We start from the raw sequence: 25210 nt of genomic DNA, 5'->3' as shown, positions 1-25210 counted from the left end.
TCTATAGGCAAATTCACTGGAACATTTTTTTTTTTTGCATTAAAACAATTATTGCATTAATAATCTATTATTAGATTTGAATCATCTATATAATAATCAATTAATTAACCCCAAATGCACAAACTGGGGAGATGTACTCTGTCAGGCAAACTGGAAAAAAGCAGTTACTAAAGATTTTAGACCAGAATCATGTCTCTTAGACTATGTACTGCACTGTGACAACTTGATTTGGCTCAGCTATGAGAGTGTGAAAAGACACTCTTGTTTGGCAAGTGTGAAAAGACTTTAAAAAAAGCTGTTGTTGTTGCATTCTGCCTTTGTAGGGCAGTACTGCATTTGGATTCAACTACAGCTTCAATGTGGATTCACAACCACATTATTCTCTGTACTTGTTGAAAATTTAGCCTAAATGATCAAAATAATTAACGTGACATTTTCAAAGCCAGTATGAGCAGTGCATGTAAGCACTTTCATTAAGCACTTAAAACATATCAAGTACTTATCAATAAAGTATAAATATCCTGGCAGAAAAAAATTGGTTCATACTTCTCTGAGGCAGCTGTTATTGATGTCTGTCATGAAGAGAGTTTTAAATAGCAAACACAAAAGTTGAGTCCTCACCTCTCTGAAGCCCTCCTCCAGAGTCTTAAACTCCATGATGAATTCCAGTTCCTGTGTGCATTTGTTGGACAGCATCACCAGCCTGTGAACCAGCTCGTCCACCTGGTTATACAGATGCCCTGCACTCTCGACAGCATCTCTATAACACACACACACACACACACACAGTGCTTCTTCAGAATATTGAAAATAGAAATGATCCAGAGTTCAATATTATCCCTGAGAGGAACTCCAAGCATCTGAGAAGAAGAAAAATCACTGACTGCAGGGCGTCTAACCTCACAGCGCTCAATCTTATTAGCTAAAACAAGTCTTACAGAACATATTGACTGGATGAGGCTTTGAGACTTTAAATGTGATTGGATGAGCAAGTTTGTTTGACAGAGTTGTGTGGCAATGAGAGTCAGTCCTGGAGGAGTGCTGTAGAGTGTGTATGCGTGTGTGTTGTTAGACAATAGAAAGAATAAGAGTGAGAGAAAGATTGCAAATAATAGAAACATGTAAGTCATAGTGTGATTCTAATCTATACTGTAAATGCATAGGTTTAGTATAACAAGAAAAATTCACTATTTCTTTGCATGCTTATTTGTGAAGAATTTGTAGAGTAGAGATTTGTATATGTGTTTGTGTGAACTGGCAGTGCAGTGATACACAGTGACAGAGCACATTGTACAAAGCAGCAGAGGTTGATGTCTACTGGATGACTTCATCAGTGCTGTAGTTGACTAACACAATACTGTATTGTGCTCTAGTCAAACATTCATACACCATTTCCCCTCAATATTTAAACTGACTCAGTCAAAGAGTAATCCACTCTCTGATCCAACACACACACACACACACACACACACACACACACGTCAACCATATCATGATTGTCTATATTAGAATGCATAAAGCTCATCTCTTATATCTGCTAAGCAAAAGATTCACAAAGTGGCATATGCATCAGAACACAGCCTTTCTGACTTGTGCCCCCTGCTGTTAGATGTATCTATCTATCTATCTATCTATCTATCTATCCATTCATCCATCCATATTATTATTTTCATTTAAACCTGATAATAAACAGAGCTTTATGATTTAAAAAAAAAATTAAAACATGTCTAAAGTGATGACTTACTCTGAAAAAGAAATATGAATATTCAATATGAATATGAAGACTTGCTCTATATGTAGGTCATTAAATATAACACATTTTTGATGTTGACCAGGTTAACTCCTCTGTACAAAAAAAAACTAAAAATAAAAAAAATCAACAAGATGGTCTTTGGATCATTCTCAAATCATGCTGGGAAAACATGGATCATCAGAATTCTATGCCAGCTCAAGTACATGCTGTCATTAAAGCAAAATGATAACTTCTCAATTAATTTTGTATGCTTATAATGTGTAATCAAAAATGTTGCATTAAATATCAAAAGCAGAATAGAAGCATTTTTACAAGTGATATCAGATTTTTGAACAATGTATTCAAATTGTAATTCACGCTTTTAGAAGACATGGATAGCACACGATTTGTATGGACTGCTTTCATGGTGCTTTTTTGGAGCTTGAAAGAATCCGTTCCCATTAAATTTCATTTTATGGACAAGAGCAGCTTAAACATCTCTTCAAAACTCCATTTGTGCTGCTTCAAAACATCTCCTTTTGTGATCCATGAAGAAAAAAAAAAAAAACCCAATCATGCAGGTTTCAAACGACATGACTGAATTTTTATTTTGACAAAGGTAGCGGCCACTCTGATGGAAAATCCGTGCAGGAAAGAATCTAACGCTGTGTCTCGTTTGGAAGGCTGCGTCTTCCGGAGGTCGCATTTGTTGGCCGCATACGTCATTGAGGTGGTCTCGTTTCAGAAAAGCGAGTAGGACACTTCGAATGAGACCTTCTTTCATGGAAATTCGGAGGATGCAAGAGGTGTATCCTTCATGGGCACTCACAACCCACAATTCTTTGCTTCAACAGAAATGTCTTAAAAAAAATGCCTGGAAATATGATGTTCAAACACAAGTCATGTTAATTCCCAAGTTTAAGTACCTCAGTAGATTGGTGCAGAGTATATAATATGTATAATTATATTAATATATAATTAAAATAAAGTATTAGACTAAAAGTACACCTGTAAAATCTATTTTCTTTTCTCTTTACATCATTATAACTCTCCTAAAATGTACCTCATACATTCCCTTCCAAAGGGACTTTGTTCCTTCTCACTCAAAGTGCTCGTGCTTGTTAAAGAGTGGCGTGCTGTCATAGCAACCATGTTACGTTCTGTTTCCGTTTGTCCTACAAAGGCCGTCTCATTTAAACGAGGCCTGTTTAAAGGAGGACACTCGGTATACAGCAGCCTTCAAAGGATGCATCCTACCTAGCATGCAGCCTTCCAATGAGACACAGCCTATGTATTCTACACAATGAGGCACATCAGATACCTCAGAGTCAGTCCAAGAGCCCCAATTATTCACAGCACACACCCAGAGCAAACACTGGTTATCGCAGCATGCAGAAGATATCAAAGACATTCCAGCATGACCAAAAAAAGAGTGAGAGAGATGGATGTATGGAAAATCAAAAACCAAAGTATTACCAGTTCAATGAAGCATTTAGTCATAGTGCTAGTGTGTTTGAATATAGATTCAGAGAATTTCAGACCCAATGTTAAAGGATTCTACATTACTGACATAATGAATTAATAAATAACAAACATATCTGTAACATGCTTTTACACTTTAAGAATGTAGCTTCAGAACTTGGATTGGGCACTAGAAAGATGACAACATAGTTTTATGATGACGATGAATAAGAAATCGGCAGGTAAATAAGAAGAGAGCAGGGACAGCATCTTTTAAACCCAAAACCCTGCAGATTAGTACACAAGGTTGCTACATGTTCAGTTGCAATTATCAAGTCAATGAAACAGCAGAGATACCCATGTGGAAACTGTTTCTAATCACCACCCAAACATAACTACAGTAGAGCAAACAAAGAAACACTCCAGCCCTTGTGATCCATGTGGTTCACAGCTGTAACAATATTACAGACTTTTACCTGTTTTCTATGACTAAAGAGCAATCACAGCACTACGCTGGATGTGTGTACCAAAGTTTACCTGGTAATATAAATAACACATTCACATCCAGTGATGCAATGTGTGGTATGTTTGGTACATTTAGAAAGTTCTGTACCGTTTAAGCTCTTAATTCGTGTAAATATACAACGTTCTGAAGCATAAGAGCAACTTATTGAAATGGAATGTAGATAAAAGAAGGAACAAGGGAAAAAAGGGAGAGATAAGTCTCAAACTAACTCTCCATCTCTTCAGCCAAGGCTTATCTTTCATTTTTGCACATCTGGCAGAGTAATCAAACATTTATGTATAAAGAGGTGAAATATTTCTGTTTCCTGTTTGTGTGCTTTTGGAGTCAAAATGAATCTGGTTGTCAGCAGCACCAGTGAGTAACAGATAGCTTAGTTGAACACATTCTACCACGTTTCAATCCATTTCATAGAATTTTGCAGATTTTTTACAAAATCAGTGCAGAAAATGCCAAAACAAAAGTCGATTCATATGGGCCAGGTAATAACACAACCATTTCAGTCAGTGAAAGGGGTCATAATCCACCTTTAGGCTCCAAAGGAAGAGGGTTTAAAGCTATTATGTGGGAGGAAAGAAGTCAGGGTCATGATCACAGAAGGAGAGAGAAAGAAAGCAAGCCGGATTTGTTCACTATTGTCCAGCACTTCAGACTCAGTCACACCTGTGGGATTGAGCCTTTTGTGAGTCTGTAAGCATCCAGGTGATGCGTTAGTGTGTTAGTAAGAGCTCAGACAGCTAAGGTTTCATTTTGGTGTGTTAGCCAGCAAATGAGCAAGAACTTGCACAGCCTTTAATCTTTTACTTTAAGCTATACAAAAGGCACAAAGGGAAGATGATAATGAGACTGACAAAGAAATACAAAAACAAACCAGGTTACAGAAACTAAGACATATGGCTCATGATTGGCCCGTGTGGAATCTGCAACTGAAGAATTCTACAGAAATCATTGTTATTTACAAAGTTCTATACATGCCCCGCACCTTACATGTTTGTTTAGTTATTTTGGCTAATTTAATAATGCTTTCAGCTACAAATAACAGTGTAGTACTCACATCTCTTTCTAATACATTTTGCTATATTTAAAGGTGGAGCATATATATATACACTATATTGCCAAAAGTATTCGCTCATCTGCCTTTAGACGCATATGAACTTAAGTGATATCCCATTCTTAATCCATAGGGTTTAATATGACGTCGGCCCACCCTTTGCAGCTATAACAGCTTCAACTCTTCTGGGAAGGCTTTACACAAGGTTTAGGAGTGTGTTTATGGGAATTTTTGACCATTCTTCCAGAAGCGCATTTGTGAGGTCAGACACTGATGTGGACGAGAAGGCCTGGCTCGCAGTCTTCGCTCTAATTCATCCCAAAGGTGCTCTATCGGGTTGAGGTCAGGACTCTGTGCAGGCCAGTCAAGTTCTTCCACACCAAACTCGCTCATCCATGTCTTTATGGACCTTGTTTTGTGCACTGGTGCGCAGTCATGTTGGAACAGGAAGGGGCCATCCCCAAACTGTTCCCACAAAGTTGGGAGCATCGAATTGTCCAAAATCTCTTGGTATGCAGAAGCATTCAGAGTTCCTTTCACTGGAACTAAGGGGCCAAGCCCAGCTCCTGAAAAACAACCCCACACCATAATCCCTCCTCCACCAAACTTCACAGTTGGCACAATGCAGTCAGACAAGTACCGTTCTCCTGGCAACCGCCAAACCCAGATTCGTCCATCAGATTGCCAGATGGAGAAGCGTGATTCGTCACTCCAGAGAACGTGTCTCCACTGCTCTAGAGTCTTTACACCACTGCATCCGACGCTTTGCATTGCACTTGGTGATGTATGGCTTGGATGCAGCTGCTCGGCCATGGAAACCCATTCCATGAAGCTCTCTACGCACTGTTCTTGAGCTAATCTGAACTTTGGAGGTCTGTAGTGATTGACTCTGCAGAAAGTTGGCGACATCTGCGCACTATGCGCCTCAGCATCCGCTGACCCCGCTCTGTCATTTTACGTGGCCTACCACTTCGTGGCTGAGTTGCTGTCATTCCCAATCGCTTCCACTTTGTTATAATACCACTGACAGTTGACTGTGGAATATTTCGTAGCGAGGAAATTTCACGACTGGACTTGTTGCACAGGTGGCATCCTATCACAGTACCACGCTGGAATTCACTGAGCTCCTGAGAGCGGCCCATTCTTTCACAAATGTTTGTAGAAGCAGTCTGCATGCCTAGGTGCTTCATTTTATACACCTGCGGCCATGGAAGTGATTGGAACACCTGAATTCTATTATTTGGATGGGTGAGCGAATACTTTTGGCAATATAGTGTATATATATATATATATATATATATATATATATATATATATATATATTTTATGTTAAAATACTTTGTCCTATCCCAGTTTAATGTGCTGAGACAACTATAAGCAAGCCATTCGTAGGATGGTCCATTCGTAGGATGGTCCATTCGTAGGAGGTCACACAAAATTCACCTCAAAACAAAATGTTCTTAAAAATCAAGATTATCCCATAGACTGCCACTGTAATCTGAAGTCCCACAAAATTCAAGCCAAAACAAAATATGCTTTAAAACAAATCAAGATTTTTTTTAATCAGTGGTTTCCTAAAAATGTGTTCAAGGAGGAAAAACTAAAGACACACACCGCACACAGTGTGTGTTTATGTCTGAGCAGGAGGCTTTTAAGAGTGCCCTTGAGAAAGCCAGTGCAGGCATGCCTGTGTGTTTTAAACAATGTCAAACAGGAAACAGCATCAGAGCCCCACTGCATCCAAACCATACCATGTTATCAGAGACAGAGATTATGTGTGTATGTTTCAGGATGAAAATAATGGCGTTTCTGCCCGCTGCAAGAGCTGAATTCTGTAGGAAACTCTGGTATGGACCTTCAGAGCTGAGATATTTTTCTAAAAATCTTCGTTTGTGTTCAACTGAAGAGAGAAAGTCACACACATCTGAGATGGCATGAGAATGAGTAAATGATGAGAGAATTTTAATTTTTGGGTGAACTATCCCTTTAACCCTGAGTATATATAGCTCTTGTGCTTACCTTGTCCTTAAGTCACATATTTTAAGTAATTGGTGAGTCGCTCTTGTCAGGCTATAGTCAAGTTTATATCAAACCTTATGTCTAGAGTTTTGTTCACATCTCAGAACAAACTGTGCTTGGGTTTTTTACTCAGTATCTCACCTTGCAAGCTTTCATTTGTTATACTCAGTCTCTCTCTCTCTCGGTTCTGAGTTGCATTTGATTTTTTTGTGGTACAGTGGTTTAAAGGTGTTGTGTCATCCAAATGTGTGTATGTTCTCCTCTCACCTGTAGTCTTCGGTCAGGCTGACACTGCTCTCTTCTTTTCGTAGACGAGACAGAGCAGCTCCTCCCTCCAGCTGTAGCCGCACCAGCCTGCTGTCCTCCAGAACAGTCCTCATCAGCTCTCTGTACTTATTCATTAAAATCTGGGCCTCCTGCAAACACACACACACACCCACCCACACACATATATATGATATATACACTATATAGGAGACACTCCTATACCCACACACTATATTACTACATATACAGTATACATCTTATCTACTGTTCTCAATAAGTAATACCTGTCCTTTCTCCAGTACACACACACACTCCATCATTATGTTTCTCTAAAGCTCCTAATCCTCTCCCTCGACTTCAAATGCACACACTGTCATTCCCTGTACACACTCTGCCACAGCCATGCAATCAATTCTTTTTTATTAAATTAAATCAGCACCTCCTTTATCTAATTCCAGGTCATGTACTCATTAGATGATCAAATGGGCTTATACTTAAACAGTACCCTGTGTAATTCACATTTTTTCACACCTTCAGGTGTGTGTGGATGTACTTGTTTTACTATATTCACATTTCTTGGAATCAAAGTGAGGATGGTTCTCACTAGTCAATAAAGGTTCATAAATGGGTCAAATAATATCTTAATTATAATCTATTATCCTTTATTTAAAAACAAAAGTCATCTATGGAAAGTCCATACAAATAAAGGTGAACAAGTTTGAGCATGTCATTACAAACCCCAGAATGCATACACGATACCCAGTCAATGATGTAGACTGAGGTCTGAGCTATGCTGAATCTATGAGATGCTAACATCAGAAGGCTATATGATAAAGAATAACCTCTGGAACCTCAAGAAAACCTTTTCAAAATGAGTTTCATAAGTACTGCATTAGTACTCAGCAAGAAAAATCACATAATTACTGTCATACATCAACACACCCTAAAAAGCATACTTATGTGAATGCAGGTGAACAAGTTTGTGTGTGTGTCATTACAAGCTAGAAAGCATCCATAACACCAAACCAGTGATGCACAGTAGGTGGTGATCCGACCTCACTATGCTGCACCAATGATATGCTAACATCAAAAGGTTATAATATACAGAATAATCCCAGGAACCTCAAGAGAGTTTTGTCTAAAATGATTTTCATAATATAGAGATAAATAAGTTCTCAAAGCAAGAATAATTACTGTCATACAGTACATCAACACACCCTAATAGGCATATGCGTGTGAAGTGGTAAACTGAAGAGTAATTACCTGAATTACGAATGTCAGTGGATCTTTCTGTGTGTGTGTGGGGGGGGGGGGGGAAGAGGGGTTGAGCAAAGTGTATTTTAAAGACCATGTTTTTGTAGTTATGTTTACAGAATTTCTTTAAAACTCCTTACAGACTATATATTAATATTTTATTAAGTGTGTTAAGTCAACATAAAAGAGAAAAAAAGAGAGAAAAAAAAAGAGGAAGAGAGGGAAGGCTCCTTAATCTTGAGGGTAAAAAAAAAAAAGGTAAAAAACTGAGATGTGTGAGGCGCAAAACAGGGCAAAAAACAAAAGGAACTCAGTATTATGGGTAAAAGACATGGAAAAAAGAGAAGGGAACCATTTAGAGTAATGGCGAGCGAGAGTAGACAAATACAAAATGAAAAAGAGATGAGAGGACAGGCAGAGACCTGTTCTGGTTTTCTAGTTACTGAACATCTAAGCATCACTCTCTCCAAAGGAGGGTCTATTTTAACATTCAAGCAGAAATCCATACCCTCACACGCAAGACTGCCTTTCCATTCTACTCTTCAAATAAACCCTCTGTAAGTGATTTTAAAGATGTCTGCAGATAAACAGACCTCTGGGAGATCATTATTTCACACGAGACCCTGTTTTCCTCCAGAACCCTGTGGATAAAAAGGTTCTTTGTGACCTCAACTGACAGCCAGAGGTCAAGCCAGTCAAAGTCTTGACACACTAATCCTAACCACACACAAAATGAAGTCTACTCAAGTCTATTTCAAAACTCGACAACTCTTCTGAATAAATCGGTCTCTAAATCAGTGTAACTGGACCCTGGTGTCACTGCTGCACTCATGGAAACAGAATAGACCTCCCTCAGACTCAGAATAGAAGACTGTAGTGCCATGGAGAGTAGAATTCTCTGCCATACTGACTGATGCAGATGTCTCTCGAGCCATGGAGCTGGAGGCCTAGTAAATATAACTAGAACCTGTGACACACTTGGATCACAGACTAATTGTATGACATATTGGTAGTTGACAAGAAACACTTTTGGAAAGTTGACAAGCCCTGCGGTGTGACATGCTAAACTATTTTAAGAAGGGCTGTCAATCAATTAAAATTTGGAATCAAATTACTTACATGATATGCTGATTAATGAATCAAATTTAACTGCCATTAATTACATATCCCACCCAAAAATAATTCAATATATAAAGATTTTATATAATCCATTTTGCAATTCAATCCGTCAATCTTGAATTGCTCCAATAGCAGGAATATTACTTATTATGTTCTGGAGGCATGATTAATTGCATTGATTAATTTTGTATATAATGAATCTAACTGAATTACACGTGTTAAGTAACAGCCCAAATTTAAACAGCATTTTACTTGTTAAATATTATAATATAATATTTATATATATATATATATATATATATATATATATATATATATATATATATATATATATAAATAATATACATTTATATATACATTATATGTATATTATTTTTATATACTGTATATAAATACACACACACACACACACACACACACCGACCACTTTATTAGGTACACCGACTTATTCATACGATTATCTAATCAGCCAATTGTGTGGCAGCAGTGCAGTGCGTAAAATCATTGATATAGGTCAAGAGCTTCAGTTGATGTTCACATCAACCATCGGAATGGGGAAAAAATTTGATCTCAGTGATTTGATGTTGATTGAAAATGGCTCATGTATTGTACATGTACTACATCAACTACCCATATAAAACTTGACTGGTCTGGGGAAATTGTAGTTTCACAAAGTCTCTACAAGGACACACAGAGACAAACAAATAAAAAACTGTTTTAGTTTGCCCTATAAAAGACTGGAAGTTGCAGTTGTATCGAAGAGGTGCAGAGGACACAATGCTGGTTATTAGACTAGTGGACAATTTCCAGTGTGTGAATAAATGTTGGAGTCAATTTCATTAATCAGTGGTTTCAGTGCTTTGGTGCCAGCTGAAGGGCAATAATAGCTGAGTGCAGTGAGTTGCTCTGGAAAAGAGTGCTTCCTGAATGCTTTAAGAAGAGCCGTCTTAAGAGTGTTTTATTGTCTGCTGCAGTACCTCTGCTGTTGGCGGCAGCGCTGATGACTCCAGTTTGCTGATGGTGTTCTGAAGCAGGTTCACAGCATCCTCACAATGACTGGTCAGTTGCTCCAACCTCTGAGATACAGAAAGAATGTCTTTAAAACCATAATATTTGAAAAATACAGGTAATAAAATGGACAGTTTCAGCTCTAAAATCTGACTGGATGAGCTGCATTCAAAGCTGTTGTAAAATAGTTCATATGCACACACCTGTGACCACTCTTCATTAATGAGGTTGTTTAAGTTTCCTGTCAACCATGTACAGCCTATAGTTAGGCTAATGCACAGTATTGCTTCGTGGAAGAATTGCTTATTGTGATTATTATTCTGTAACAAGGTTAAGGATGGGAACCGGCTGAACAGTCAAAATAATATTTAATACGAATTTAAACAAAAAGACACACAGAACACAAACGCACACACGGCAGCTGCATGTGGCTCTCCCGAGCTGCCGCGTTCCGCCGCATTTATCCCTGATCAGCTGATTAGCCCAATTGGGGGCCAAGTGTGTGTTGCCCTCCTGGCTGTGCCTGCTGGCAGGCTTTTCCCCACCACTCTAGGGCTGGGGAGGGGGACGAGGGGAGGCAAAAACAAAACAAAAAAGAGGAGAGGGAAAGGGCAAGGTGGAGTGACAGTGAGAGAGAGAAAAAACAAAAAACATGCTCGCCGGTTTCCCAGACACGCTATCGCCTGGTCCTCGTTCACTCCTCCACCCTCTGGTGGACGACAGCTGCTCCTCCCCGGGTGGACCTGGGCCAGTCCTCCGACCCCTGGCGGATGGAACGCCCCTCCGCGTTTTGGCGGCCGGTAGGGAACTCCTCCGCCCCGTCAGCGGCTCCACCACTCCAGACGGCCGGCCGGCAGCGAGCCCCTCCTCCCCTCGCGGACGGCGGCCGTTCCTCCATGTCCAAGCGGTCAGCAGCAACTCCTCCGTCCCCCATTTGTGTGGATGGCAGTGCCGAGGACTCCACGACAGCGCATCCCTACTCCTTCCAGGGTTTCAGCACCAATGTAACAAGGTTAAGGATGGGAAAGGAGGAGGCGGGAACCGGCTGAACAGTCAAAATAATATTTTATAAGAATTTAAACAAAAAGACACACAGAACACAAACGCACACATAGCAGCTGCATGTGGCTCTCTCCCCCCGAACTGCCGCGTTCTGCCGCATTTATCCCTCTCCTTGGCTGATTAGCCCAATTGGGGGACGGGCGTGCGTAGTCACGGCCCCGCCCTCCTCCTCATCACATATTCATACCTTTAATTGATTAAATACTAGTGTTCATATTTTATTATATTGCTGTTGTCAATGTTTTATAAAAACTTCACTTCTCACGTGGCAATGGATGATGACAATAATGATGGATAATGACATTCTCACCATTCTGAAACAGATCCAGCTGTTGTGGGAATAAGGAAAAGTGCCATAAAACTCGGTGGGCAGTTGAGAGATGTCCACATGCTTATAGAGAGATTTCAGCGATGTTAACAGCTCCACCTGATAAACAAAGAAACCACACAACAATTGTCAGGTCTTAGCTTCTGCATTAAAGGACACCAATATGATTTGTAGTGGTCTTCTAAACACTTAGAATAACAGCTGCTACAATAGCTTTGTTATAATATCTTGAATACATGTGTAGGCTTGGCTAGCTGTATAAATGGATCCTGTCCAGTTTTGACAAACTCTTGTAGTTAAGTAGGAAAGTGCTTGAGCTGAGTATATCTCTGGCTGTGTGATTTGTGTCAGGCACTAAAGGTGCCTCAGTACAGACACTTGTGTTTTAAAATAGCCATCTATTTCTCAGAGAGCTGAGAGTGCTGGGTAACCAGGCAAAGGCCAGAATTTTGTCAGCACTGTGGGATGCTGTTTGTTTAGTACAAGAGTGTCACTATGCTCACTAAAGCCTAATTCTATTAGAGGATGGTGCTCTTTTACTTTAACGTTAACTAAAGCACTTTAGAAGTTCACCAGGACATCTAAAGTTGAAATATGACCTCAATTTCCTTTCCACTAGAGTAAACTGTAGACTTATGAACATTTTATTTTCCTTCCAGCCGTCAGCAAATGTGCCGCACACACTATGACAATATGTGGCCCAACAAAAACAAGAATGCAGCTATTGCAATCCCCAGTTATTGTTTGGGTCACAATGGCTGCAATATTAGAGGTACTGGGTAATGCTTATATGTGCAGATGTGCATGTTACCTGTACAGAAGAGGTTTTCTCAATGTGTAAAGCCAGATCTCTGTCAGCCAGCAGCAGTACTGTATAGATGCATCCAGGCATGGCAGCCTGCAGTAAAAGAGTAGACTATATCACAGACAGTTCCTTGACTTCTATACATTTCAGTGACTAAACTGCTGCCATGACCTCTATCAACACTGACCTGCAAAGGTAACTGAACATTTTGTCAAAATTTACTTTTGATCTCTTAGATTGACTGACAGGTTTGGCTCAACTTTGCTTAGATTTAGTGAAAACATAGAGAGACTATTTTATAATTCCCATCTGGTTGGACAAAAAAAACAAAAACTTTTTTCTCAGTTTTAGTGTTGGTGTAGTAACTGTGTTTTGGCTTTGTAGGACAGATTACTGCTAATAGTTCTACTGCAATCAACAGACTGTGGACTGTATTCAAAACATGTATTGAGACTACTTTTCAAAGTAACTTCTGGCTATGCGTTACTGACGTAATGTGTGTGGGGTTTCCTCCATGTAAACAGTACTTGGTGAATAGCTACTTCATGTTCTTTTCTGATGTCCTTACAGATAGCTGAACTAGGTTTAAATGGTCATGACATGAGTTGGAAGATTGGATAAAACTTTAAAGTTAGTGTCAGCTGTCACATGCTAACAATGTTGAATGTAACCATGTAAAACATTTAAGTGTTACAATTGTCATTTAGAAACAGTGTGATGAATTGTACATTTTTTATGTTTGTTCCGGTGCAGTGCGATTGCCCCAAAGACTTCTTTGTAAGTTCATTGTTGTAAACACACATTACCAGTCGTTGCTGGTAATTCTCCCACCCCGCCCAAAACTAAGGGTTGTAATTTTTGTTTTTTTTTTAATTAGCAGCATGCCACCATTGCTGGCAATAGAGCTTAAAGGAATAGTTCACCCAAAATTTAAAAATCTCTCATCATTTACCCTTATGCCATCCCAGATGTGTATGACTTTCTTTTAGAAGAATTTCTCAGCTCTTTTGGTCCATACAAATCACATAAGTCAGCATAAAAGTAATCCATAAGACTTCAGTGGTTAAATCAATGTATTCAGAAGCGATATGATAGGTCTGGGTGAGAAACAGATAACTTTCACATTCTTCTTGAGTTTTTGGTGATACACATTCGTCATGCATATCGCCCCCTACTGGGCAGGGAGAAGAAATAAGCAAAAAAAAAAAAAAAAAAAAAAAAAAAAAAATAAATATTCACCCACACCTATCATATCACTTCTGAAAATGTGGATTAAAACACTGTCGTATGGATTACTTTTATGATGCCTTTTAGTGCCCGATTCACAGATATATTGGTATCGGTGCGTATGTTTTCCGATATGCGCAGATATGAAAACTTTTTTTCAGAACATATATTGCAGAAAACAATGCTTGGGGTGATTTAGAATAGGTGTCATAATGTAGTTTGTCCAGCAGAGCGTGCTCCGACTCCATTGTTTACAAGGCTGAGCTGCTGGTGGTTCTGCAGACAGTGTGGAGGTAAGCGGTGTCTTCACAGTAAGTTGCTAACTACTTTGTGAAATACATACTGGAAAATTAATAAACAATGACCCCATCATTTTCCCTTTTCAATATAACTAATATAACATTAACCCTGTTCCTGACAACCATGTCACTCATGTTTATCACATCGGTTTGCTATGTTAGCCAGCTATAGTTTGTCAGTGCAGTCAATAATGTAGCAGATTGAAAGTTAAGCATCAGAGCATCTTTTTGCAGCTCAGCAGACAACGGTGCATTGGTGGATTGTGTCTGTTGAGTGTTGATTTCATGCTATGTTGTTACCTAGTTGTTGAGACGCAATGCTGGAAAGTAAATAAACAACGTCCATCTTTTACTCTCCATGACAATGAGATTATAGCTAACTAGCTAACCATGTAGCTACTTTCATAGCTTGCCACCTGAGTGGAAGCTAATGTGTAAACATGTATTCACTAAACTGTTTTGTTCAGGAATCGCAGTTTGGTACCCCCTTCAACCGAACAATTCCAGTCGATGCATTTACAAAATGTAATATTTAAATATCTGGTTTCCCACCGTTGAAAATTTCACCTGAACTTGTATAGCAGAATACGGTGTAACGCCGCTGCCGCCATTTATCTCTTGACTCGGCAGGTGTAAATGCTTCTTGTTTTACAACCTGCCCCTAACTGACTTGCAGTATTAAAAGAGTCAGCAATTGACTGATACTAAACATACAGTACTGATGTTTATTAAGCTATTTATTTTATTTTTATTTATTCTTTATTTTAATGGTCAGTATTTGACTGATACTACACAGTACTGATGTTTATTAAGCTATTTATTTTATTTTTATTTATTCTTTATTTTAATGGTTAGCATTTGACTGATACTAAACAGTACTACTGATGTTTATTTAGCTATTTATTTTATTTTAATTTATTCTTTATTTAAATGGTCAGCGATTGACTGATACTAAACATACAGTACTGATTTTTATTTAGCTATAATTTTAATTTATTCTTTATTTAAATGGTTAGCAACTGACTGATACTGAACATACAGTACTGTTGTTTATTTAGCTATTTATTGTATTTATTTTCTCAGTGTTCATTTCTAGAATTTGTTGAAAATGTATAATAATAAATGTCAAATATTCTTTGATAAAAATATTTCAGAAAGCAGCCTTCTGGGGGCCTGGGTAGCTCAGCGAGTAAAGACGCTGACTACCACCCCTGGAGTCACAAGTTCGAATCCAGGGTGTGCTGAGTGACTCCAGCCAGGTCTCCTAAGCAACCAAATTGACCCGGTTGCTAGGGAGGGTAGAGTCACATGGGGTAACCTCCTCGTGGTCACTATAATGTGGTTCGCTCTCGGTGGGGCGTGTGGCGAGTTGTGCGTGGATGCTATATAGTGTGAATAGTGTGAGCCTCCACACGTGCTACGTCTCCACGGTAACGCTCAAAAAGCCACGTGATAAAATGCACGGATTGACGGTCTCAGATGCGGAGGCAACTGAGATTCATCCTCCTCCGCCCGGATTGAGGCGAGTCACTACGCCATCACGAGAACTTAGAGTGCATTGGGAATTGGGCATTCAAAATTGGGGAGAAAAAAAGGAGGCAGCCTTCTGAGTACCTTTGCATAGTCATATCGGTGCAAAATCAGTGCACAATACACATAGAAAAGGTCTGTTTTCATTCCAGCTCAAAAATGAAATATATCGGCCACCATATCGGTAATCGATGAATTTTCCCCTCTAAAATTGGTATCGGTCTCAAAATCCCTTATCGATCCAGCTCTAATGCCTTTATGTGCTTTTTGGAGCATCAAAATTTTGCCACCAATTCACTTGCATTGTATGGACCTACAGTGTGGAGATATTCATCTAAATTTGTGTTCTGCAGAAGAAAGAAAGTCATACACATCTAGGACGGCATGAGGGTGAGTAAATGAAGAGAGAATTTTCATTTTTGGGTGAACTATCCCTTTAAGCTCTATTTACCTTGAATAGTTCATAGCCATGTACGTTGAAGAGTTACGAACATTAAAGTTTTCACAACTTCCTTACAGACACATAAACACTAGGCTATTCTGTCATGTGGCATAAGACCACCAATAAAAGTCTTCTGTCAGTGTCATATTCACTATAACAATAGAAAAGACATGAAAAACAACACCCTTTAAAAACCCATGGAAAAGTCTATGTCAGTTCAGCTGTTTTTTTCTTGTGCGTCATCATGCATACTGAGATTTGCCATCACACCAAATTATCAAAGCCACATCATGACAGTAGAGAAAGAAGTAAAAAAAAAAAAAAAAAAAAAAAAAAAAACCTAGAAGGAAACAATAACATATTTACTAAAGAATGTTCTAGAAACATAGACAAATTCTTCAAATGGCTGAGACATTTATTGCTGATATTTATTGCCTGTTTACAGAGCCACAGCAGTTTTCTAATTCTCTGAGCATTGTTCACTATGCATTCTGAGTGTCTCAAAATCATGAATCTGGCTGGGTATAGGTCAAGTTCAGCATTCCCCAACGTGTGTTTTTTTGGTTCGTTTTTTTTTTATCCCCTTTTCTCCCCAATTTGGCATGCCCAATTCCCACAACTTAATAGGTCCTTGTGGTAGCGTGGTTACTCACCTCAATCCAGGTGGCGGAGGACAAGCCCCAGTTGCCTCCGCTTCTGAGACAATCAATCCACGCATTTTATCACGTGCTCGATGTACATGATACTGCAGAGACTCACAGCATGTGGAGGTTCATACTATTCTCCGTGATCAACGCACAACTTACCACGCGCCCAATTGAGAGCGAGAACCACTAATCGCGACCACAAGGAGGTTACCCCATGTGACTCTACCGAGCCAATTTGGTTGCTTAGGAGACCTGGCTGGAGTCATTCAGCACACCCTGGATTCGAACTCATGACTCCAGGGGTGGTAATCAGTGTCAATACATGCTGAGCTACCCAGGCCCCACCCTTGTGTGGTTTTTAATCATAAAGACACAGAGCAGACAAGGGGCAATGATGAATGTGGGGTTTGTGAAACAATGTAAACAAAACCAAGGACAGAGCAGAATATAGGTGAAACTCCTCACCTCACTTTATTCAACAGGTACAGCAATGAGGGGGAAAGGAAATTATTGGAGAATGAAAGAGGATGGAGAATACAATTGGGACACATCACATAAGAATGGACAGAACTCAAATCTGCGTCACCCACGTTAGCACCTCAATGCCCACATGCTAAGAGCTATGTTAGTGCATTCTTTAATCTCTGATGACATTTCTGTGTAAACTGTCAAGATATATAGATATTCCTTCTCTAAAATTAGGTGCATTCGGGTTTTTTTTGTGCCTAAATTCAGTGTGGAAAAATAACATTATATGTAACATATATATTATAGATATTTATTTTTACATAAAGAGATGCATCATCTTTGGTTAGTCTTGAGAGGATAACCCATTCGGTTAATAGAAGTTCAGCATTTTATACAAATCACAAGCACACACAGCTCTACATTATGTATACAATTCATATGAGCACATAGTGTTAAAAGGCTTTTCTCAATCTGGTTAAGTCACTGAAATGAAAATACTAGCTTTCAGTAACAGCATTTTTTGAGTAACTTCAATGCTACCTCTCTCCTTACATAACAACAAAACAACCATAGCAATCCTTACATAAACCAGGTAAAATGAAACCTGGGAAAATGAGATGACATACGGTAAAGGAATTTGTCTTCACAAACCTAATATCTACAGTTTATACTTCAGACTAAGCAAAGGATCTCACCCAGAAAGCGTGAATCAAAATGACACTGCATTACTACATCAGAATCAGAATGAGCTTTATTGCCAAGTATGCTTACACATAAAAGAAATTTGTCTTGGTGACAGGAGCTTCCAGTACACAACAATACAAAACAGCAACAAGACTTTTAAAAAAAAATAATTAAAAAAAATAAAAATATTGAAAAGAAAATAAGTATATATAGAATACACAATAGACAAATATATATATATATACACACACACACACACACACACACACACACACACACACATACACACACATACACACACATACACACACACACACACACACATATATATGTATATACAGTTGTGCTCAAATGTTTGCATACCCTGGCAGAAATTGTGAAATTTTGGCACTGATTTTGAAAATATGACTGATCATGCAAAAAAACGTCTTTTATTTAAGGATAGTGATCATATGAAGCCATTTATCATCACATAGTTGTTTGGCTCCTTTTTAAATCATAATGATAACAGAAATCACCCAAATGGCCCTGATCAAAAGTTTAAATACCCTTGAATGGTTGGCCTTGTTACAGACACACAAGGTGACACATACAGGTTTAAATGGCAATTAAAGGTTAATTTCCCACACCTGTGGCTTTTTAAATTGCAATTAGTGCAATTAGTTTGTTAGCTTTCATGTGGATGCACTGAGCAGGCTAGATACTGAGCCATGGGGAGCAGAAAAGAACTGTCAAAAGACCTGCGTAAGAAGGTAATGGAACTTTATAAAGATGGAAAAGGATATAAAAAGATATCCAAAGCCTTGAAAATGCCAGTCAGTACTGTTCAATCACTTGGAAAATTCGGGGATCTCTTGATACCAAGCCAAGGTCAAGTAAACCAAGAAAGATTTCTACCACAACTGCCAGAAGAATTGTTCGGGATACAAAGAAAAACCCACAGGTAACCTCAGGAGAAATACAGGCTGCTCTGGAAAAAGACGGTGTGGTTGTTTCAAGGAGTACAATACGACGATACTTGAACAAAAATGAGCTGCATGGTTGAGTTGCCAGAAAGAAGCCTTTACTGCACCAATGCCACAAAAAAACCCCATTACAATATGCCTGACAAAACCTTGACACGCCTCATAGCTTCTGGCACACTGTAATTTGGAGTGACGAGACCAAAATAGAGCTTTATGGTCACAACCATAAGCGCTATGTTTGGAGAGGGGTCAACAAGTGCCTATAGTGAAAAGAATACCATCCCCACTGTGATGCATGGTGGTGGCTCACTGATGTTTTGGGGGTGTGTGAGCTCTAAAGGCACGGGGAATCTTGTGAAAATTGATGGCAAGATGAATTCAGCATGTTATCAGAAAATACTGGCAGACAATTTGCATTCTTCTGCACGAAAGCTGCGCATGGGATGCTCTTGGACATTCCAGCACAACAATGACCCCAAGCACAAGGCCAAGTTGACACTCCAGTGGTTACAGCAGAAAAAGGTGAAGGTTCTGGAGTGGCCATCACAGTCTCCTGACCTTAATATCATCAAGCCACTCTGGGGAGATCTCAAACGTGCGGTTCACGCAAGATGACCAAAGACTTTGCATGACCTGGAGGCATTTTGCCAAGACGAATGGGCAGCTATACCACCTGCAAGAATTATTACAAAAGACTGCATGCTGTCATTGATGCTAAAGGGGGCGATACACAGTATTAAGAACTAAGGGTATGCAGACTTTTGAACAGGGGTCATTTCATTTTTTTAATTGTTGCCATGTTTTGTTTTATGATTGTGCCATTCTGTTATAACCTACAGCTGAATATGAATCCCATAAGAAATTAAAGAAATGTGTTTTGCCTGCTCATTCATGTTTTCTTTAAAAATGGTACATATATTACCAATTCTCCAAGGGTACGCAAACTTTTGAGCACAACTGTATATACATACATATATACACATATACACATACACAAATACACACATACATACACACATACATACACATATGCAATGCAAATCTAAATACAAATCAGTTCTATACAATGCAAGGGAATGTAAATGGCAGAAGAGGTTGGATATGTTGGATAATATAAAACGACTAAGCTGTGTACTGCACATTAATTATTGCTCAATGGGGCAGTTTTAACTGTTCATGAGATGAATAGCCTGAGGAAAAAAAAAAACTGTTCCTGTGCTTGACGGTTCTGGTGCTCAGAGCTCCGAGGCGTCGGCCAGAAGGCAATAGTTTAAAAAGGTAGTGGGCAGGGTGAGTGGGGTCCATAGTGATTTTTCCAGCCTTTTTCCTCACTCTGGAAGTGTATAGTTCTTGAAGGGAGGGCAGGGGGCAACCAATAATCCTCTCAGCAGTCCGAACTGTCCTTTGTAGTCTTCTGATATCCAATTTCGTAGCTGAACCAAACCAGACAGATATTGAAGTGCAGAGGACAGACTCAATGACTGCTGAGTAAAACTGTATCAGTTGCACCTGTGGCAGGTTGAACTTCCTCAACTGGCAAAGGAAGTACAAACTCTGCTGGGCCTTTTTCACAATGGAGTCAATGTGGGTCTCCCACTTCAGGTCCTGTGAGATGGTAGTGCCCAAGAACCTGAATGACTCCACTGCTGCCACACAGTGCTGTTTAGAATGGTGAGGGGGGACGGTGTTGAGGTGTTCCTCCTAAAGTCCACAATCATCTCCACCATTTTGAGCGTGTTCAGCTCAAGGTTGTTTTGACTGCACCAGACAGCCAGCTGTTTAACCTCCCTTCTGTATGCAAACTCATCATCATCTCGGATGAGGTCGATGACAGTGGTGTCATCTGCAAACTTCAGGAGCTTGACAGAGGGGTCCTTGGTGATGCAGTCACTGGTGTAGAGGGAGAAGTATAGTGGGGAGAGCATACATCCCTGGGGGGCACCAGTGCTGATTGTGCAGGTGCTGGTAGTGAATTCCCCATTTCACAAGCTGCTGCCTGTCCATCAGAAAGCTGGTAATCCACTGACAGGTAGACGTGGGAACAGAGTAATTTAGTCCAGAGAATAGCTGGGATGATGGTGGTGAAAGCCGAACTGAAGTCCACAAAAAGGATCCTTGCATATGTCCCTGGTCTGTCCAGATGTTGCAGGATATGATGCAATCTCATGTTGACTGCATCATCCTGTTTGCTCGATAAGCAAATTGAAGGGGATCTAGAAAGGGTCCAGTGATGTCCTTCAGGTGGGCCAACACCAGTCTCTCAAATGACTTCATGACCACAGACGTCAGGGCGACAGGTCTGTAGTCATTAAGTCCTGTGATTTGTGGTTTCTTTGAGATGTGGATGATAGGTGGAGCATTAGAAGCAGCATGGGACTTGACACTGCTCCAGTGGTCTATTGAAGATCTGTGTGAAGATGGGGGCCAGCTGGTTAGCACAAGATTTAAGACATGCAGGTGAAACGCTGTCTGGGCCTTGTGCTTTCCTTATCCTTTGTTTTCGAAAGACACGGCACACATCATCTTCACAGATCTTAAGTGCAGGTTAAGTAGCAGGAGGGGGTTGGAGGGGGGGTTGCAGGAGGTGTTGGTGTTTGTGTGAATTAAAGGTCAGAGCGGGTGTGGGGTGTGAGACTGGGCCTTTCAAATCTACAGTAGAACACATTCAGGTCGTCAGCCAGTTGTTGGTCCACCACAGGGTTAGGGGCAGGAGTCCTGTAGTTAGTAAGTCGTTTCATGCCACTCCACACTGATGCAGGGTCGTTAGCTGAAAACTTGTTTTTCAGCTTCTCAGAGTATCTTCTTTTAGCCACTCTGATTTCCTTATTCAGTGTGTTCCTGGCCTGATTGTACAAGACTTTATCCCCACCCCTGTAAGCATCCTCTTTGGCCTGATGAAGCTGCCTGAGCTCTGCTGTAAACCACGGCTTGTCGTTGTTGAACTTTAAATAAGTCCTAGTAGGAATGCACATACCCTCACAGAAACTGATATATGATGTAACAATATCTGTGAGCTCGTCCAGGTCTGTAGCTGCGGCCTCAAAAACACTCCAATCCATGCAATCGAAACAGCCTTGTAGTTCCCACTCTGCTTCATTGGTCCATCTCTTTACAGTCCTTACTACTGGCTTGGTTAATTTTAATTTCTGCCTGTAGGTTGGAAGAAGATGAACCAGACAGTGAGAGTCACTCAGAGAGTCCCAAAGCTGCTCTAGGGACAGAGCGATATGCATCCTTTATTGTTGTGTAGCAGTGATCCAATGTATTTCTGTCTCTGATTGGGCATGTAATGTGCTGTTTGTATTTGGGCAATTCAATCCCCAAGAATAATAATAACTGAGTCCGGGTATTGTTGTTCCATGTCTGTGATTTGATCAGCCAGCTGTTGCTGCACGGCATTCAAACACGCATTTGGCGCGATGTAAACACTCACCAGAATAAACGAGGAAAACTCCCACGGCGAGTAGAAAGGCTTACAGTTAATAAAGAGCGCTTCCAAATTACAGCACATCTTCTTTAACGTTGTTACATCTGTACACCAAATTTCACTGATATAAAAGCAGGTTCCACGACCTGCTCTGAACAGCTGAAAGCCCGGCAGATGTAATGTGCTGTCTGGAATGGCTTCACTCAGCCAGGTTTCTGTGAAGCACAAGGCAGCAGAGGTTGAAAAGTCCTTGTTTGTGCGGGTGAGATGTAGTTCGTCCGTTTTGTTAGGAAGAGAGCGGAGATTCGCTAGATGAATGCTCGGCAGCGCTGTTCGAAAACTGCGCTGACGGAGCTTGACCAGCATGCCTGCTTGTCTCCCTCGCCTGCATCTCCCGAACAACACAACCACGCCTCCAACTAAAATGTCCAGCAAAATGTCTGAATATTCAAAAATTCTCTGGTAAAACTGACTGGAAAAAGATTACTAAACACAGGACAAACAAACAAAAACAACAAAACAATAGGAGCGCTCCACACAGAGGCTGCCATCCACGGCGCCATCATGATGTATACATTGTTTCCAATTCAATTTATAAAGCTGAAGAAAAATCAATTCCTTGGTTGGCCACAATTCAAACTCATTTATTTGAATACAGAAGCCTCAGGGAAAAGTGCAATTGTCAGCTAAAAAGCATCTATAATAAGATGGTAGTATCAGTAGTGGCCACTGTGATGCAGAGAGAAGAGCCTGTGGCTGTTCCCCGATGATCAGTCACTAAGCTACTGCATTCATTCAGAGACCTCTCATCTGTCAGTGTTAGCACTGACCCTGAACGCACTGAAGGTCATTCAAACGTGATGTTCGCATAGTTCTGCAGTGTATCATCAAGAAATATCTCCTATATACCATGTAAAGCCACCTCTTCCACAAGACAGCACTTGTATGCTGTTCATCATGTATTACAGATAATACGCTGCACAAAGGAATAGATAAGAGACAATGAAAACTTCTTGTAGAGGCCCTGCACTACCCAAAACAACACTGTGATTAAAAACATTCTTCAGTTTTACTTCACCGTTGCTCATTTCCATCTCTGGGTGTTTCTCAATGCAATGAATGCAGAAAATGGACTTGCATTCTTATGAAGACCGGTCTTGCCAAGCTACCTTGGAAGAACAAACTCGGAAGGACAGGAGGACACAGAACGCATCTATTGTGAGCATTGAGATTTGCTGCAATCTTCCTGTAGTGCAATTGCTCGTCCCAGCACATTTGTAGCCAGTGAGAGAACTACTGGCATTATCACACACCAGTGACAGCATTATTATCATAATCACACCAGTGAGGTTTTGCAGGACTAATGACACGTTTAAAGAATAATGTCTTTAAATGCCTGTTTCCTTCATGTTTATTACTTTATTAAAATTGTGCCCAACAAATGTTGACTCAGTATAATGACTCTTACAAGCTGTCAGACTTTCGTGAGCTTACAGCAGGAAATTCTTATGGGAAAACACAACAATAAATGTCCTTCGTCTGCCACTGTAGTACCGCTATTACTTCTGGGACTTCAAATGTGTTCTTGCGGAAAAGTCACCATCCGATGCATCCTTGATATTCGGCCCGATCAAGAACATATCCGGGTAATTATGCATTCTGGGTACTTGCGTTCTTGAGCATTGGAATTGAACTTTGGCAGTGGATGATGAAGTCAAACGAGTCCACGAGAATGTAAGAACAGACAAGAATCACATTGAGAAACTGCCTCTTTCTTTCTCTCTCTCTCTCTCAATCAGGCAGTTTACTTGATGTCAGCATTGGCATGGCGTCAGTCTCAGTTTGTGAAATCACAGTGAAATCATAAGAGAAAGTTATTCACATTAGTGGTTGACCGATATATCGCAGAGGCCGATATTTTCACTTTTTCTTTTTTAAATTATCGGCATCGGCCGATAAATTTTCCCATTTAGGCGATTTTTATTTTTTTAAATGTGCCGAAAATCGCCTGCTTGCATGTGAAACATCTGAGACATGTAAATGACCAGCCACTGTTCGTTTTGTTGTTACATGCCATCGTGTTACTACAATAACAGACCAGTGTGCAACGTTGTGTCATTTAAATGGTCTGCACATCAGAGCCGCGACAGACGCGTTTGAGCTCATAATGTTAAAGTGCTCGCCTGTTTCATTCTCTCTCTCTCTCTCCTTAACAGTTCCCTGTAAATTTTAACTGTCTTGTTGACAGTTAAATGACAAAAAGGCAAATATCAATCAAACTATTATCATATACTGTCTGCAAATATGCGCATATCCAATAAACCAACCTTACACAACTTCAGCAGATCCAGCGTCCTGTGGAACGCTCATAAACCTTCCTCTGAAGCATGTATTCTAACAGTCTCTCCTCAAAAGTTCCCTGTAACTTTTCTTATGATAAAAGGCAAATATCAATAAAACTTATATTACATACCATCTGCAAATATGCGCATATCTTGTTTAAACAGATGTCATTCACGAACCTCAAGAAAATCCAGTATTTTCTTCCCTTCCTCATCTAATATCTTCCTCTTAAGTGCGTATTCTATCAGTCAGAATCAAAAACTTCAGTATCAGGATCAAAAGTTCCTCTCATTCACAAATCATGAAGTAGGTGATCCAGGCCATTTAAACTGTCTGGAGATGGATCTGCACGAGCACATGAGTGCAACTTCAAGGCTGCGTCCGAAACCAGGAAAATGCTACCTCCGGAGGCTGTATACGGAGGTACGATGAAAATAAGGTGCTTTTCAAACTGTTCGGAGACCAGTTTCCTTAAGTGTTCAATTCATTAAAAACAGATGTCAGTTAAGCCATTAACTGATTAGACAGCAATGTAGCAAGTTAGCTGCC

At 40.0% G+C, this 25210-nt stretch overlaps 1 protein-coding gene across 1 annotated transcript in view; it reads right to left on the bottom strand.

Annotated features, from left to right (window-relative positions):
* The window catches only part of LOC127446483 (uncharacterized), a 111064-nt gene that overhangs the window by 31770 nt on the left and 54084 nt on the right, over positions 1-25210 (bottom strand). Inside the window, exons 7-11 of the mRNA XM_051707450.1 lie at positions 12636-12722; positions 11807-11923; positions 10404-10502; positions 7054-7202; positions 622-760 (exon numbers count right to left, since the gene is read on the bottom strand). Of these exons, the coding sequence (XP_051563410.1) occupies positions 622-760; positions 7054-7202; positions 10404-10502; positions 11807-11923; positions 12636-12722 (591 nt within the window). The remainder of the gene's footprint in view (positions 1-621; positions 761-7053; positions 7203-10403; positions 10503-11806; positions 11924-12635; positions 12723-25210) is intronic.

This window comes from Myxocyprinus asiaticus, chromosome 1 (assembly GCF_019703515.2).
Source record: "Myxocyprinus asiaticus isolate MX2 ecotype Aquarium Trade chromosome 1, UBuf_Myxa_2, whole genome shotgun sequence".
Taxonomy (NCBI): Eukaryota; Metazoa; Chordata; class Actinopteri; order Cypriniformes; family Catostomidae; genus Myxocyprinus; species Myxocyprinus asiaticus.
This window is presented reverse-complemented; position numbering and strand designations above follow the sequence as displayed.